The sequence below is a fragment of the Plasmodium gaboni genome, chromosome 13 (assembly GCF_001602025.1).
Source record: "Plasmodium gaboni strain SY75 chromosome 13, whole genome shotgun sequence".
Taxonomy (NCBI): domain Eukaryota; phylum Apicomplexa; class Aconoidasida; order Haemosporida; family Plasmodiidae; genus Plasmodium; species Plasmodium gaboni.
In genome coordinates, this window is record NC_031493.1 from 1,076,308 (window position 1) to 1,095,875 (window position 19,568).

The window sequence follows — 19,568 nt, forward strand, 5'->3', positions numbered from 1 at the left end:
AAAAATTAAAATATACATATATAATGAAGAAGATCTCTTTTTTTTAATATATATACACATATATTTATAATATATATAAATTCTTATAATGTATATATATTAAAAAACAGAAATTTTTTTTTTATTTTCTAAAAGGATCTATATATATATATATATATATATATATATATATATACTTATTAGTAAAAAAATAAAATATATTTATTTTTGTACACATTTGCAATTTTCATTTTCAGCAAATTTTTTACATATCCCATTTTTTTTTTTTTTTTTTATTTTATTTTTAATTTACATTAAAAAAAAAAAAAAAAAAAAAAAAAAAAAAAAATATAAAAATATATATATAAATATATAAATAAAAAAAAAAAAAAACAAAATGAAGAAAAAAAAAGTGACCAACATATTTTTTTTTTGAATATAAATTTTTATAAAAAAAAAAAAAAAATAAAAATTCATGAATTTATTTTTTTTTCTGAAAAATAAAATAGATAAATATATATATATATATATATTTATTTATTTATTTATAAAAAAAAAAAAATTATTTTTTTTTTTTAAAATTTTTAATTTTTATTTTTAAAAAATTTTTTTAATATTCCTTTTTTTTTTTTTTTTTTTTTATGTTATTTTTAAGTTACATTAAAAAAAAAAAAAAATAATAATAAATAAATAAATATATACATATATATATATATATATATATATAATTATAATTATAAAACCATTAATAACATTTTATTTATTCAATAAATATTATTAAAAAAAAAAACACACATGTGAATAAAAAACTAAACATATTATACACTTAAAAATAAATACATAGGAATATATTCAAATATACACACATATATACATATATATATATATATATATATATATATATATATACAATAATTACAATATCATTTTATTATACAAAGGATCTACGCCAAAAAACTATGTTTCCTTTTGAATCTGCTGAAACCATTAAAGTATCAATGCTATTAACAACAACAGCCATTACGGGTGCCTAAATAAAAAATATATTATATGTATGAGGTGGATTTATAATTATTTATATATTTTTTATAGAAAAAAAAAAAAAAAAAAAAAAAAATACAAACATATATAAATACACATATGTATAAATACATATATAAATACATATATAAATACATATATACATACATATATAAATACACATATATATAAATACATATATACATACATATATAAATACACATATACATATATACATACATATATTTTTTTCATCACTTAGTATATATTTTCTACCTTGTGGTGCTTTAAAAAGATCAACTTATAATTCGATTGAGGTAACAAAGAACAAATATATATGTTTCCGTCCTCTGAACCTGACATCACCCATCCTCCTCCATATTTTGAATAACAATTACGTATAGGAAGCAATGCATGATTTATTCGTATTCTATGTTTGACAGATAATGTTGTTAATATTCCTTTGTTTCCATATACACATTCTATAATACCTATATGATTATCACATGAATTTACAATAATTCCTGGAGATGTTTTAATTGAATGTCTTGGTATAAACTTTATACATGTTATTGGTGATAAAGAAAAAAGGAAACGAAATTTTATTTCTACTCTTTCATTATATATAACTTCTAATACATATATTGTTCCATTTTTTGAACCTGCAAATATATTTAAACAAGTATCATCCATTTCCAGTGCTCTTATCTCACTCTCGACTTTAACTTTTTGATATACTTGACCACTGTTTAAATTTACTATTCGTAATAAAGATGTACAGTTTGAACATAAAAAAATGTCTAGATTCGTTGGAAATAATAATACAGATAATGTTGCTGAAGAATCAGAAAATACTTTTAATAAAAAACCTGTAGATACTTCCCATATTTTTATTGTTTTATCTATTGATGATGAAATTATTTTATCTTCTGAAAAGGAAAAAACTAAACATGTTATTGCCCTTTTATGACCTGATAATTTGGATAATAATTTTGTGCATGTGCTATTTTCATCATATGAATTATAACTATCATTCTTTAATGACATAATGCTCTTTTTCTTCCCACTCTCCTCACACCCAACAATATTATTATTATTATTATTATTATTATTATGATTATCATTATTTTGTATATTCATGTTATCCATATTATTATTCATGTTGTATTCCACGTTACCCATATTATTATTATTACTGTTGTATATACTACTATCGTCATTGTAATAATAATAGTAATCATTTTTTAACTCTAAACTTGTTCTAAAACACTTATATACATATATAACCCCATCCTTACATCCTACAGATAATAATATATAATTTTTATTCACATTATCTTGACCCATACACAAATATGTTATAGGTGTATTCCCTTTAAGAGTTATTTCATACACTGGTTGTAAACCTCTTCCAAGATCTGAATTATATTTTTTATTACCATATACATAATTGTTTAATGGCATGGATTCCCTCAACAATTGTAAGTGTTGATTCTTCTTATTGTTATTCTGAATGCCACATATAGCTTTTATAGTATTCACAACTGAATAAATATTATTATTATTACTACTACTAGTAGTAGTAATATTTTGATAATATTTATTTTTGCTTAGGTCTACTCGTTTAGATTTTATTACATCGTTGGATTTATTTACAAAAGATGATAAGAAAGCGTCGTCACTATCTTTAAAAGATTCATCATGATATAAAGACATAAAACTGTGAGTTTTCTTTTTAATTTTGTTTATATGATTAAAGTATGCTGATTCGTTACCATATTTATCTTTATCCTTAATATTATTATGTTGATGACCATATTGATTATTATAAACAGATGTAACATAATTATAATTATTATGAGAATTATCCAAGAAATAATTAGAATGTAATGTTATTTCATTCGCATAATTATTAACTATATCATATATATCTAATGCTTTTATATAAAATGCATTACATGCTTTAGCTACACGTACAGCATAGGATACATCATTTATATTAAGATTTAAATTAATTTTTTCATTAAATATATTCTCAAATAAATATAATTTAGTTGTTTTCTTTACATTAATTAATGAAGCTTCTTGTAATAAATGCACTGCTGGATTTATTGATTCTTTATTTGTAGCATCAAATACTATTATAATACATATAGAATTTTTTATATAATTAAATAAGGATTCTTCAACATTTTTATTCGATGAATATGCACAATCTACAATTTTTATTTGTGAACATTTATGTGTTATAATATATGTATTGTAATAATTATGACAACTTAAATCATTATTTACAACCTTTTTATTTTTTCTTAATAAACCTAAATTATCTTCATCTCCTAAACGCACAAATAAATCTTCTAACAAACTCGTCTTCCCTACATTCCTTGGACCACATACAAGAATATCTACAATTCCATCATTTTTTTTAAAAGAACTCTTATTATCATAATTTAAATTATTTTCAATTTTATAGTCTATTATTAAAGGATTACTATTATAGCTCGAAAAATTCATAAAATTTTTAAAATATTTATTATTACAATAATTATTATTAAACAACTTATTTGATATACCACTATTATGATAATTATTCATATTATTATTATTTATAACATCATTATATACATTACCATTTGTATCTTTAATTTGTCTTAATAAACTTATTAATTTATTATATTTATCATTTAATGTTACATTTTGTTTTATATACTCTTTATTTTGAATTTCTAACTTTTTTATTTTTTTTAATAAATTATATTTTTCTTCATTCTCTTCATTTTTTATTGTATTCCTTATTTTTTGGTCTTCTATTCTTTCTTCTGTAAATATCAAATTATTATCCTTACTATTATCACCATCATTATTATTATTATTATTATTATTATTATTACTCATATTATTATTATTTATATAGTTTGTTACGTTCGTGTCAGTGCTAAAACTATTACGCACATCATTATGATCATCATGCATATCATTACGTTGGACACAAAAAATTTCTGCACTATCAACATGTGCTGTATCTTCCCTCTTTAAAGGAATCATAATATCCTTATTAAGTTCTTTATTATTTTTTTTCAGTTTAATATTTTCATTTTTTTTAGATACATGTTTGGATGATATATAATCATTTGATTGTTTATGAGATAATAAAGAAACCTTATGTAACAAGTCCTTTATTACTTTCTCATTATTTTTATTATCTTTTTCTAGATTATCAATTTTTTTAATCAGCTTATCAATTTTTGCAGATGCTTTTAATAGTTTACTTTCTATTTCTATTTTTTCCGTTTTTTCTTTTTTTAATTCATTCATTAATACTTGATTTTTTGATAATAAAGAACCCACTTCTTTAGATTCCATTTTTAATCTTCTCAATTGTTTTCTAGCTAATATGCCCTTCCAATTTAATTGTATTTTTTTAGTAGCTTTCAATAATTTTTTATAAAATGTATGTTCTTTGTAAGCTTTCCATGTTGCTTGTATTTTACTTGCATAATAATTCTGTCTATATGTTTTATAAAATTTTACCATTAAATATTTTCTTATATGTGACTGTATAAGAATACAACAATTTCTTTTAAATAAAAATCTCTTTCTAATTATATATGTATATATATGAGAACAAATTAACTTTTCGGCTTCTTGTCTTTTTAATTTCTCTTTTCTTATAATATCTAATCTATTTCTAAACCATCGTTGTATAATCACAATTTTTTTTTTCATTAATATGTATAATTTTTTTTGTGTATATGCCTTATAATTCTTTTGAATAACAATGGCCTTTAAACTACGAAGATCACTTCTTAGGGTTGATAAAATATTATATGCATCACTTTTAAAAAAGCATAAATTTTTACCTACAGACCATATGAGCAAATTGTTTTTTTCGTCGTCTATCTCATTAGGATGACAACAGGGAAGCTTTTCAATATTTTTATTCGTGTTATTTTTTATATTTGTGTCGTCGTTTATATTTGTGTCATCTTTTATATTTGTGTCATCTTTTATATTTGTGTCGTCGTTTATATTTGTGTCGTCTTTTATATTTGTGTCATCTTTTATATTTGTGTCATCCTTCACATTTGTGTCATCCTTCACATTTGTGTCATCCTTCATATTTGTGTCATCCTTCATATTTGTATCCTTATTATCAATTCCTACATTACCACTTGACACACCATTCATCTCAGTAGTTTTGTGTTGCACCTTTTTCTTCTTTGAAGAAAGTTTTCGAAAAAATTTATTTTCCTCTTCTTTTTTTTTGTGCTTCAACAACTTTAGATTATTTATATATTCTTGTATCGGTTGAGTTACATACAACTTGGAGAGTATAAAATTAGCCTTATAAGACCATGGTTTGTTATCCTTATTATACATTTCTAATTTGTTTCTGTCTTCTTTATTTAAAAGAATTTTATAATCTTGAACACATTCTGCGTGAGATAATCTAACTGGGTAACCTGCACGACTTACTTTTATAGCTTGTAGAACACCTCCATATTTTAATTGTTCGTTTACTGATATTCTATCAAATACATCTGGTACGTTTTGTGAATTTGGTTTTATACATCTAATAAAATGTGGTTCTGTTTCTTTTATTCTTGTCATTAATAAATTGAGTTGTTCTTTAAATTCGCTAGAAACGGTAACAAATTTTCTTTTATCTGTATTTCTTCTTAAATAGGTTTGAAAAAGATGTGATACATATTCATTCTTACTATGTAACAACAATTTTTGTGCATCTAAAGATAATTGATCCTTATTTTTTTCAAGAAAACCGGTAGAATTATAAACAACTTGCCCAGCAAAATGTACAATAATAAAACTACTAGAATCTGTTTTGATAGATTTAAATCTTTTATTCGATGTGTTATTATTATTACTACTATTTGATGTGTGTTTACTTATAATTTTGCTACAAAAACTTTTATCTTTACCTGATGGTATATAACATTCTTCATCGAGCATACAAAATACACCATATGGTTTCGATTCTAATATATCTAAACAATCTTTATTATCTGGGAAATCTAATGGATCCCATAGAATCCCTTCTTCCATATATAATTTTTCTTCACATTTAAATATGAAGTTATTAAAAAATTGTTGTAAACACTCATTTGTATAATTAATACATAATTGTTCAAATGAATTAATTGGGAATGATTCAAAACCGAATATATCTAGAACCCCACAAAATAAATTTAAATCTTTTATATATCCTATAGATTGATTTGTTCTTTCAACAACTTTTAAAAATAAGCATCCATATATAGCTCTAGCTAATGCATCTCTAATATCATTAGCTATATTTGAATTCACAGGTTTCTTATAATGTTCATTATTTGCTATTATTGTTTTAAAACATAAAGAATTTATTAAATCATTTTCATCAACATCTAAAAAATATGCTGCTTTTTTTAAATCATCATTAGATACTTCTAATATAGTAGCTTCCTCTTTTGTGTCATCATTATTAAATAAAATATTTCCTATATATAATATACCTTCTAAAATTTTAAATATCTGATATTGTTCTGTATTACTAATACCAATAGTTTGCATAGCATGCACAGTTGATTCGAATTCTTCTAATTCATTAACTTCATTTAATTCATATACACTAGACTTTGTTAAGTATCTAAAATGTACATGTTCTTTAAAATCTGTAAAATCTATTTTCATAGGTTCTACATTTTCTAAATTTTTAAATTTGCTTGTACTAGGAAATTGATACCATTTTTTTTTATCTTCTTTATATATATTATTTTTTTTGGAAATATCATTATTTAAATGTTCATCACATGTATCAGTAATATATTTTTCAACATGTCCATTTTCATTATTATTAATAGTTGAATTATCTACATTATTGGCTTCTTTTACAGCTTTACACAGTTGATAAAAAATATGATAATTTCTTTCTCCTTCTTGTTGATCACACACACGAACTTTTTCTAATAAATAAGTTAAAATTTTAGCACCACATAATTTACCTTTAATATAATTTTTATGATCAACAGAAAATTGTAATTCAATATATTTTCCGAATCTACTAGAATTATTATTTCTTAAAGTTCTTGCATTACCAAATGCTTCTAAAAGAGGATTACTTTCTAATACTTGTGATTCTATTAAAGATCTTTTTTTTATATCTGAACCTGCACATGCTAAAAATTTCATTACATATTTTGTTGATTCTGTTTTTCCAGCACCGGATTCACCACTTATTAATATTGTCTGTGATTTGTTATTATTACACATACCTAAATAAGCACTATTAGAAGTAGCGAATATGTGAGGACTCTTAGATTTTATAGGCTGAACATGTTTAGCTAGCATGTTATCTGAATATAAATCTTTTATAATCTTAAAAGGATTTACAGCTATTAATATGGGACCTGTAAATGTATATATCTCATCAATATCAAAACGAACATTCAAACTATGTAGTATCGAAGCTTCATGTAAGTGGGTTAACTTTGTTAAATCTGAGGGAGCAGACAATCCGCTCGAATCAAATAAATCTAAAAAGAAGAAAGGCAAAAAAAAAAAAATGAAATACCATTATTATAAATAAATATAAATATATATTTTTTTTTTTGTGTGTCATGTATTTACTTATATATTATGAATAACAAAATATTTGTTACATAATAATATATATATATAATACCTAAATTTCGAAGATAAAATTCATCAGTTTCTTTTAATTTTATTATATCATCATCTTCAGTTTTAACAATAATATTATCTTCATCTTCATTTATAATCTCAGCGCTAGCCCATACCTATTAAAATAAAAAAATAAAAAAATATATAAATATATATATATATGTGCACATTTAATGAACTTATTATTTTTCATTTATATATATATATATATATTACTTTATTTTTGTCTCTGATAAATATCTTTGTTCCTATAACACATTTATTTGCACCTTCCATCGGACTACAAATTGTTGATATATTATTAAATAGAATTTATATAAATAAATAAATATATATATATATATATATATATATATATATATTTATCTATTTGTGGTTTCGTTTTATTCTTATTTTATTTTGATCTCATTGATCAAAATAAAAGGATTAACAACTTGTGTGTACTAGTAATACTTATTTATAAATAATATAACATCATATATGTATTAACAAAATAAAAATAAAATTCTACACCTTCATATTTAATAACTCTTTCTAGAAAATATATATATATATATATATATATTATTGTTTATAATATATATTAATTTTATATATTTGTTTATTTTTTATTTATTTATTTATTTTATTTTATTTTTTTTTTTTTCTGTTTAATAGTTTAAATTAACTTTTATTAAAAAAAAAGAAATCATAATCTACATATTACACATATAAATAAATAAATAAATAAATAAATAAATAAATATATATATATATATATATATTGTTTGGTGGAATTACTTTTTATATACATATTCTTTCGTCTAAGAAAAAATAAAGCACACAATTATTTTAAAAACACATAAAAAAATAAAATAAATAAGTAAATAAGAAAATTTGTTCAAGTTGTATAGATATATATAATATAAAATATATACATATATTTATATATTCATATATTCATATATTCATACATTTATATATTCATATATTCATACATTTATATATTCATATATTTATATATTAATACATTTATATATTTATATGTGTCATATTTTTGTACAGAAAAAAAAAAAATAAAAATAAAATAAAAAAAAAATAAAAAAAAAATAAAAACAAAAACAAAAACGTATTTATAAAAAGTCACTTAAATAAGGTTGAGGTAAATAAATTTATCTCTTCATTATAATAAAAAAAGACAGAAAAAAAAAAAAAAAATTAATAAAATAAAAACAAAAAATTATAAATAATAAATGGAAATTATAAAATGTACAAATATAAAAATAAAAATAATATAAAATACAATAATAAATAAATAATATCATATATCAAATTAATTTACAAGTTCCTACGAAATTGTTCTGTTTTATATTAAATCGTGAACAGTATAAAAATATTAAATTATTTAATACACAATTAATGGGTATTAAAAATATATGAAATGTGTTTATACAAGCATATATATATATAATATATATATATATATATATATATATATATACATATTATTTAAACAAGTGTAGGACATTAATTTCATATTTTTTATATTAATACAAAAAAAATAAAAATAAAATAAAAAAATAATAAAAAACCAAACATTTTACTGCATTATATGTATATGATATGTATATATATAATATATTATACATATGTGTTTTTTTATTTTTTTATTTTTTTATTTTTTAATATTTTTATTTTTTTTGTTTTTCTTTTCTTTTTATTTTATTTTATTTTATTTTCTTTCTTTTTTTTTTTTATAGCCAAAATGCATATTTAATTTTCACATTAAAATAAAATATTATAAAAAATAAAAAGGATTTACATATTATATTTTTATGAATTAAAAATTGTTAATCAAATATATACAACAAAGAAATCAAAGAAAGATATTTATTCATTCATATTATTTTTTAAAAATTTACGAAATTATATATATATATGTATATATATAATATATATATATATATATATATATATATATATATATTTTTTAAGGGGAGAATTAGCGGGGATAATAATAATTATAAAAATAATATATATTATATATTATATTATAACATTAAATAAAATAATATATATTAGATTTAAAATTATATAAAAATATGTATAAAATTACAATGATATTCAAAAAAAAAAAAAAAGAAAAAAAAAGGCGAATATATTATATTATATATATATATATATATGATGTGAAAAAATAAAAAATGAGCATGTTTAATTTTTTATATTGATTTTTCTCTTTAATCATTTATTATTATACCTCTTATAATTAATAAAAAAACAAAAATTCATATAAAAAAAATAGGATATTACTATAATATTATTATATACATATAAATTTACATGTATTATATATATATAAATCTTTATGTATACTTATATGTGTGAATATTTTGTTATCTTTTTTATTTCCCACATAATAGATCATGAATATAATATAATATATTATACATATATATATAAAGTTTATAATAATATTTTTTTATTTTAAATAATATATATAAATATATATATATATATATATATATGTTTTGTTTTGTTTTGTTTTGTTTTGTTTTGTTTTATTTTTATATGGAAACTTATCTTTTTATACTTTTAAAAAATATGGTAATTTCTTTTTTTTTTTATGACTATATTTAAAACATCGGATTTTCTTTCTAATAAATTAAATTACATATTAAATCGAAAAAATTGCTCATAAGAAAGGTGATTCATTTCTGATGGTATATATTATATTTACAATAAAATAAATCTTTTGAAATTAAAATGAATGATACATGATACAACATAAGAATTATATAAATATATATATATATATATATATATAATATATGTTCATTCCACTTATTATAATTTTTTTTTTTTTTTTAAAATTTATTCGTATGTATTTAAATTATCTTCAATTTTTTTTATATTTTTTTGACATTGTTCTATATCATGTTTAATTTGAATAATATTATAATTATTTTCTTTATTTGATATTCTTTTATCACCTTGATTTATAGAATGATTGCCTTGAATATTATTATCTTCATTTATTATCTCTTGTAATAATTTTCTCTTTTCATTTAATTCTTGTATTAATTCTATCTTATAATTTCTTAATGCTTGCACATGTTTCTCTTCTCTAGATTTATTTTCTTCATTTATATAAATATATCTTTGTTGAGCTTTTTCAATAATTTCTTTTTTTTCTTCTTGTGTTAAAATCATCGGAGCACAACTTGGAGGTACCATAAGACATTTTTCCTCTACAAAAATGTTATGTAATTTGTTCTTCTCAGTTTCTCTATTAATACCAATTGATATAGGCATATCTTTTATGCATTCATAATTTTGTGTCTCCTCTAAAATTTTTGACAAGGGCTTTCTATGCTTTATAGTGTCGATTTGATTTTCTTTCACCGTCTTTTCTATTCCACACCCCAAAAAAAAAAAAAAAATTACATATATAAAAATATATATATATATATATATTATAGACATATTTCATTTGGTAGGTTACTTTTTAAGGATGGATAATGTATTTGAGGCTTTCTATATAACGTATTTAATTTTGTATCTTCCTTCTTTTTATCATTTTTGTTTTTATCTCCATCATGTTTAGAACTTAAAATGTGTGGTTTTATTTTATTACTTTCTCCATATAAGTGGTATAATAACTTACCTGCTTCATTATTTAAGCCAAAGGACTTCCAAAAATTTTTGTGAGTATCAGGTTTCTCATACTTTATATCGTCTCCTTCTATGCATTTTTCTTCGTTTAAATTAGTACTCATTTTTAGGAGAATAAACAAACATGTATAAGGATATAAGCACATATATATATATATATATATATATATATATATATATATATATATAATGTACCAAGTTTTTTTTTTTTTTTTTTTTGTTATACTTTTATATATATATATATATATATATATTTATTTACATTTCATTTTGTTATTAAATCAATGAGGCTTCTACGGGGCGACAAGTATTATAAAAAATTTCACATAGAAAATAAAAAAATAATAAAATATAAACACAAATGAATACACATAAATATATTTATATATAAGATGTCTCTGGAAGTTTACATTTTTTAAAAAGTTTCATGTACTGGAAAAAAAAAAAAAAAAAAAAAAAAAGACAAAAAAAAATAATAAATAAATAAATATATATATATATATATATATATATATATATATGTATGTATGTATTTATTTAATTTCTATCATATTAACGATTAGTCATATTTAAAAAATAATATTGTACTATTCTCACCATTTCTTCACACATCCATAAATATATAATATATAATTATATATATATATATATAATATATGTTAATATAATTACATGATCGTAGTTCCATATGAATATGTGCGCCCATTTAAAACCATTTATTAATCATTTATTCAACAACATAATAATATAATAATAATAACACATAATACATAATAAAAATATTTATATATTCTTTCCATGCTCTATAAATTGAGAATTTTTAATGTACATATATTATAAATATATAAGATACTTAAAAATAATATTTTGTCCACATTTTCATATTAAAAAATAAAAATATAAAAATATAAAAATATAAAAAAATAACATATCTTAATTAAACAATTATATGAATATATCTCAATTGTGTTCAGCATAAATATATGTTCGCAAATATATATATATATATATATATATATATATATATATATATATATATATTTTATTTTTCATTTAACCAGTTCATTAGCCACTTAAGGACAATTATATAACATCTGTTGTTACATTATAATATAAACACCATATAATTCTTTTCTGATTTTGTTTTATTGAAAAAGAAATTGCTCGTTCAGGTGCCATACATGTATAGAGTTATCAACTCCTACTGTAGCTATTGTGAAAGTATTGCTGTTTGCCCAGGCGAGATCATATATACTTCCTATATGCCCTCCATGAACAAATAGTAATTGTTTAGGTACAGGATTTGGATTATTATATATATCATCTTCTGTTTTTTGAAGAGGTAATATTTGTGTATTGTTATTTCTTGAAAGGTCCCATATACATGCTGTTCCATCATCTGAACAAGATGCAAAAATACCTGAACTGATCATACCAAATTTGATTCTGTTAATACCTTGTGTATGATAATTTAATTTTAATAATGATTCTTTATTATATCTCATATCCCATACAGATATTAAACCATCACTATATCCACATGAAAATATATATTCTGAAAAGTTATCAAATGAAAATGTATTCATTGCCTCATTATGATCATTAAAACTAATTTCTGCCTTTGTAAAGAAATTTTTTTTTCTTATATCATATATACTCATATAACCATTATCATCACATACTCCTAAAGCATTACTAAATTTAGGATGAAAAAATATATCATTAAAAGATGTTTTTGTATGTTTATTATGCCATGTACATAATGGACTTAATGTAGGAGTATTTTCATATATTTTTATATTATAATCTGCTGTTTTTCCACTTTTATTTAAACCATATGTTCGTGGAACATCATTACTTTTAGTACCTTTATTAATATCCCATAAACATATACTACCATCCACTGAACAACTAGCTAATAATAAATTGCAAGTATTGACTTCTGTTCCAAACGAACTATTATTATTATTATTATTATTACTATCATTACTTTCTTCAGTATCTAGATCATTAACCATATCCAATTCATTCTGTGCTTCAAGTTCTTTAACAGAATATGCGTCCTTAATAGAATGCACGTCTTTCAAAGAATTTATATCTTCAACAGAATATGTATCTTTAATTGAATAAATATCTTTAACTGAATATATATCTTTAATTGAATCATCTTCCTTGCCTGTATCTATATCTTTATCCATGTAACCATCATATATGTTTGCATTTTTATAAGAATCATATACACGATTAACATTCCAACATAATCCACTCCCTTCATTTGTATGTCCTTTTAATATCATTTGAGGATAACAAGTAGACATATCTGAAGGGAAGGATGGGTGTTTTGTGTAATCAAATAATAGAGCACTTCCATTAGATGTTTGAGTTACAATAAAAAAAGAATTACTAGGTAAATTCGTTGCTCTCATTACTTCTCCAGGATGTAATAATTTTGCTTTAACTTCAAAACATGGTAAAGGGTGCCCTTTTTTTTTTTTTTTATTACTTATAAAACCACTATAATTTTCATATTGTAATACATCTTCTTTAATAGAATATATAGGACATTTAATTTCACCTATATATACATATTCTAAATCTTGATTCGAAGTATGTGTTCCTAATAATACTTTATTAGTAAAATAATTTAATTTAGATTTAAAAGAATTATCACCTCCTAAAAATTCTACTGTTAATGAAGGCCATTCTAATTTATGCTTTAACAACGAGCTATATAAAAAAGGGGTATTCTTTCTCCATATAATATGTCTTTCATTCTGTATATCTACAGAATTATTTTCGGGAACTTCATTTTCTATAGGTGTTTTTGATTCATACGATTCTTTGAAATCGTATATCTTATTTTTCTCGTGAAGAATATCTATCATATTAACCTTTTTTTTAAACAAAATTAATAAAATTTATAGTTTATATATATATGGGCATGTTCCAATTTTTGGTGTATTAAAAGTACAAAAAAAAAAAAAATTTACCAAGGATTATAATAATAAATGTATAAATGTATAAATGTATAAATATATAAATGTATATATGTAAATATATATGTATGTATATATTTATTTATTTATATATATATTTTTTTTTTTTTTTATGTTAAAGGAGGAATCCTTCAACCTTTCTTAATTATAAAATTTGCTTTTTTTTATGACTAGCCAAAAAAATTTAAAAAAAAAAAAAAAAAAAAAAAAAAAATATATATATATATATATATATATTATATAATGTATATTTTTGTGTGTATACAATTAATATTGGATAATTTTATTTTTTTTATTTTTTATTTTTTCATTATTTATTTATTCTTTTATAATATATACGATAATATAATATGCTCATATATTTTACATTTTTATATTTTTATTATAATATATTATTATTATTTTTTTTTTAGGGTAACTTAAAAGGATATAAATGAAATTATATGTATATGTATATATGTACATCAATTTTTTTTTTTTTATTTATAAATATATATAATATATAATATATATTATATACATATATATGTTTTTATTTATTTTTAAAATGAATATATAAGATAATTTTGTTTCACATTGTAAAAGTTTATAATTTTTTTTTTTTTTTTTTTTCGGCATATGGTAGTTTTATTTTTAAATATTTTCATTGGGTATACATAATATATATATGTAATATATTATAAGGACAGTTTTGTTTTATTTGATTAATATTTTTATTTGTGTGTTTACGTATATTATCTATATGATTACAAATAAATATATTATATATTAGACATAAGTGTATATAAATAAATGGAAAAATCACAATTAATTATTATATAAAAATATATAAATATATAAATATATATATATATAATATTATATATATATGTGGACACTTAATAATAATTTCTTGGGACCGTAAATGTCCAAAACTGTTTTCTGTATATATATATATATATATATATATTTATATTTTTAATTTCTTATAAATAAATTAAAATATATATATTTTTTTATTTTATGTTTTTTTATAATCCTTTTAGGGATTCTTCACACATAAACAATTATAAAAATATATACTTCAAAAATTATAAAATAAAACGTAACATTTTTTATTGCACAATTTTTAAGATCATAGAATATTTTGTTCATTATGTTGAAACGTATAAATATTATATTATAATATTCTGTTTTCTTTTTTGATAATAATATGGTATATAAATATAAAACAAAATAAATTCGTATGATGAACTAATTAAAATTCTTTTCAAAAAAAAATAAAAATAAAATAAAAATAAGAATACTATATAATATATAATATATATTATATAACAAAATAATTAAACCAACAACAACTAATAATAACATGTAACATGTATGTGTTTATCCTTTTTTTTTTTTTTTTTTTATATGTAAACATATAATATATAGGGAAAAGGATAATACAAAAATAATACATATATATATATAATATATATATATTTATACATATTGTTACTGTTATTTTTTATTTGTTAAATAATTAAAAAATATATATTATTTTTTTTATGTCATTTTTTAATATTATAATATATAAATATATTAGTATATATTAATTAAGATACATAAAATATAAATACATTTTTTCAATGAGGAACATATATATATATATATATATATATATATATATATTAATTAAGATACATAAAATATAAATACATTTTTTCAATGAGGAACATATATATATATATGTATGTATAATATAATAATTGTTAATAATAAAATTATAATATTAAGAAGAATAAAATAAGTATATATGTTTATATATTCTTCTCCTTCTTGTATTATATATATATATATATATATATATATATATATATATTTATATATTTATATATATTTATATTTATAACTATTAAATTTACTTATAATGCGGTTGAATAATAAAAATGATGGTCATAGAAATGTTGCTCAAAAAGAAAAAGGATGGAATGATTTATATGAGACAGTTGTAAATATTTCATCTAAGTCATCCATAAAATATGATGAATATACTTTATTAAATAAAGATCTTAATAAATTACAGACATGTAATCGTTTTAGTTTTACGTTAACGTCCACAGGGGCGGTAACAAAAGAACAGCTGGAAGTCTCCAGGGTACACAATATGAAACATCCCACATATATAAATAAATATATATATATATATATATATATATATATATATATATATATATATATTTATGTATATTTTTTATATTTAGAAATTGATACGACTGTGTAATTTGAGAGATACATATATAAAACAGTTTAAAGATATCGATACTTCTCTTGTAGAAAGTAAATCATTAAATGAAAAGTATAAAAGCAAAAACATAAATGACTATGAATCTTCAGAACCTATTTATAATCCTTATAATGTTAAAATATTAAAAAATTGTAATGCTTTCATCCATTTTGTCGATGGGATATTTTTTGTTCATTGGGACCCTCACACGGATGAAGGACCTCCAAGTAAGAAACATAAAATGGATATAACTAAAAAAATAAAAAAAAAAAAAAATAAAATAAAATGAAAATATTTATTCTTGTAAAAAAGATGGTGTTAATGTAAATATTATTTGGACAAATACGAGCTGTATAATATAAAATAAAACACTCTAAACATTGACATGAAATATTAATATATATTATAAAAACTTACAATTTTTTTTTTTTTTTTTTTTTTTTTTTTTTTTTTTTTTTTTTTTTTTTTTTTTTTTTTTTTTTTTTTTTTTTTTTTTTTTTTTTTTTTTTTTTTTTTTTTTTATAGACAAGGATATGTGCATGGAATCAAATAAGCTAGCTAACCATCGTAATATAAAATCACCAGAAGATTATTTATCAAGCATACAAGAAATTATGAATGTTGTGCAAGACCCTGCATGCAAAAGTTTTTGTTTTCAACGATTAAAATATTTAGAAAAGAAATTTGATTTCCATATAATGTTTAATGGTCCTTTAGAGTTGTCAGAAACTCGAGACATTAAGCATCGAGATTTTTATAACATAAGAAAGGTAGATGTACATGTACATCATTCAGCATGTATGCAACAAAAAGAATTGTTACGTTTTATAAGAGAGAAATATAGAACAGAACCAAATACAGTAGTATATGTAAATGAAAAAAGAGAGATGTTAACATTAAAGAGTATTTTTGATGAAGAATTAAAAAGTACAGCATATGAATCAACAATAGATACATTAGGTGTTAATGCATTAGGGAATTGTTTTCATAGATTTGATTTATTTAATGAGAAATATAATCCATTTGGTCAGAAATTATTAAGAGATATATTTTTAAAAACAGATAATTATATTGAAGGAAGATACTTAGCAGAGATTACAAAAAAACAAATAAAGAATCTTGAACGTTCAAAATATCAACATGTAGAATGGAGAATATCAATATATGGAAAAAATAAAAATGAATGGTTGAAAATATCTAAATGGGTTCTTAATAATAAACTTAGTAGTATAAGAGTAAGATGGATGATACAAGTACCTAGATTATATCATATATATAAAAAAATGAAACTAATAAATACTTTTGCAGATTTCCTAAGTAATATATTTTCACCTTGTTTTGAAGCTATAAAAAATCCAGAATCAAATAAAGAAATTTTTATTTTCTTACATCAAATTGTTGGATGGGATAGTGTAGATGATGAATCTATTATTTCCAACTATACTTTGAAGGGAGGAGAACTACCAACACCTGATAAATATACTAGTGAGCATAACCCTCCATATTCTTACTATGCATATTATATGTATATAAATATAAGAATGTTGAATGAGTTTATGATAAGTAGAAATATGAGACCAATGGCATTCAGGTGAGAGAAAAAAAAAAAAAAAAAAAAAAAAAAAAAAAAAAAAAAAAAAAAAAAAAAAAAAAATACATATATGCATATATACATATATACATATATACATATATACATATATACATATATACATATATACATATATACATCCATTTTTGTGTTAGGCCCCATTGTGGTGAAATTGGTAATATAAGTCATCTATCATGTATGTTTTTATTAGCTGATAGAATAAATCACGGTATTAATTTAAGGAAATCACCTGTATTATTATATTTATATTATCTTAAGCAAATAGGATTAGCTTTATCGCCCCTATCAAATAATGCTTTGTTCTTACACCTTGGTAGAAATATAAATATGTAAAAATATATCTATGAAGATATAGTATATATATAAAATAATCAACATATAAATAAATAAATAAATAAATATATATATATATATATGTATATATATATATATATTTTTTTTTTTTTTAGACAAAAACCCGTTTAAGCGTTTTTTTAAAATCGGCTTAAACGTAACATTATCTACAGATGACCCTCTGATGTTTCATTTTACGGATGAACCTTTACTTGAAGAATATTCTATATGCGCAGTAAAAGACAAAAAAATAACAATTATTATTATCAAAAATGTGTGTACATATATATATTATATATATATATATATATATATATATATTTTTTTTTTTTTTTTTTTTTTTTGAAGCATACTTGGAAATTAAGTACTGTTGATCTATGTGAAATTGCAAGGGCATCTGTTATTCAAAGGTATAAAGACAATAACATTAATCATATATAAATAAAAAGATATTTGAATATATATTTACATATTTTTACATGTCCATTCATATTTATTTTATTCTTATATATAAAGTGGATACGAACCAGCATTTAAAAAACATTGGTTAGGAGACGAGGATGGATTTTTTTATTTTCAAAATGACCCAAATAAAACAAACTTATCAAATACAAGGATGGTATATAGGTAATAAAAAAGAAAACATAGTTTTTTCACACTAGAACAAATGAGATATCATAATCATATATATATATTATATATATATTATATATATATTATATATATATTATATTTATATTATATTTATATTATATTTATATAGGAGAAATACGTTAGAGGAGGAAATAAAAAATATCGAACGACTAGCTAGCTATTCATCAAACAATTAATAATTATTTAAAAAATAAATAAATAAATACATATATATATATATATATATATATATATATATATATATATTTATTTATATATATTATTTCCAATGTAGAAGAAATTGTTAAAAGATTGACCACATACATATATATTTATATTTTTTTATTTTATTTTTTTGGTTTTAATTGTTTATATGATTTTATAAAAAATATTTTTATTTTCCACATAAGGG

At 19.8% G+C, this 19,568-nt stretch overlaps 4 protein-coding genes across 4 annotated transcripts; 1 reads left to right on the forward strand and 3 right to left on the reverse strand.

Moving 5' to 3' along the window:
- Window positions 1–910: 910 nt before the first annotated feature.
- PGSY75_1329100 (myosin C) lies at window positions 911–7,956 on the reverse strand (the record flags this gene model as incomplete). Its single annotated transcript, XM_018787349.1, has 4 exons — window positions 911–1,009; window positions 1,276–7,532; window positions 7,682–7,796; window positions 7,897–7,956. The coding sequence occupies 4 exons, from the start codon at window positions 7,954–7,956 to the stop codon at window positions 911–913; spliced, it is 6,531 nt and encodes a 2,176-aa protein (XP_018640091.1).
- A 2,577-nt stretch (window positions 7,957–10,533) lies between these two features.
- Window positions 10,534–11,438, reverse strand: PGSY75_1329200 (hypothetical protein; the record flags this gene model as incomplete). Its single annotated transcript, XM_018787350.1, has 2 exons — window positions 10,534–11,072; window positions 11,165–11,438. 2 exons carry the CDS (start codon window positions 11,436–11,438, stop codon window positions 10,534–10,536), a joined length of 813 nt encoding a protein of 270 aa, XP_018640092.1.
- Window positions 11,439–12,479: 1,041 nt separating this feature from the next.
- Window positions 12,480–14,219, reverse strand: PGSY75_1329300 (putative chromatin assembly factor 1 subunit; the record flags this gene model as incomplete). Its single annotated transcript, XM_018787351.1, has 1 exon — window positions 12,480–14,219. The coding sequence occupies one exon, from the start codon at window positions 14,217–14,219 to the stop codon at window positions 12,480–12,482; it is 1,740 nt and encodes a 579-aa protein (XP_018640093.1).
- Window positions 14,220–16,221: 2,002 nt separating this feature from the next.
- Window positions 16,222–19,353, forward strand: PGSY75_1329400 (putative AMP deaminase; the record flags this gene model as incomplete). The annotated part of the gene is made up of 8 exons (XM_018787352.1): window positions 16,222–16,449; window positions 16,556–16,805; window positions 17,104–18,169; window positions 18,325–18,503; window positions 18,640–18,758; window positions 18,872–18,933; window positions 19,040–19,150; window positions 19,287–19,353. The coding sequence occupies 8 exons, from the start codon at window positions 16,222–16,224 to the stop codon at window positions 19,351–19,353; spliced, it is 2,082 nt and encodes a 693-aa protein (XP_018640094.1).
- Window positions 19,354–19,568: the final 215 nt, after the last annotated feature.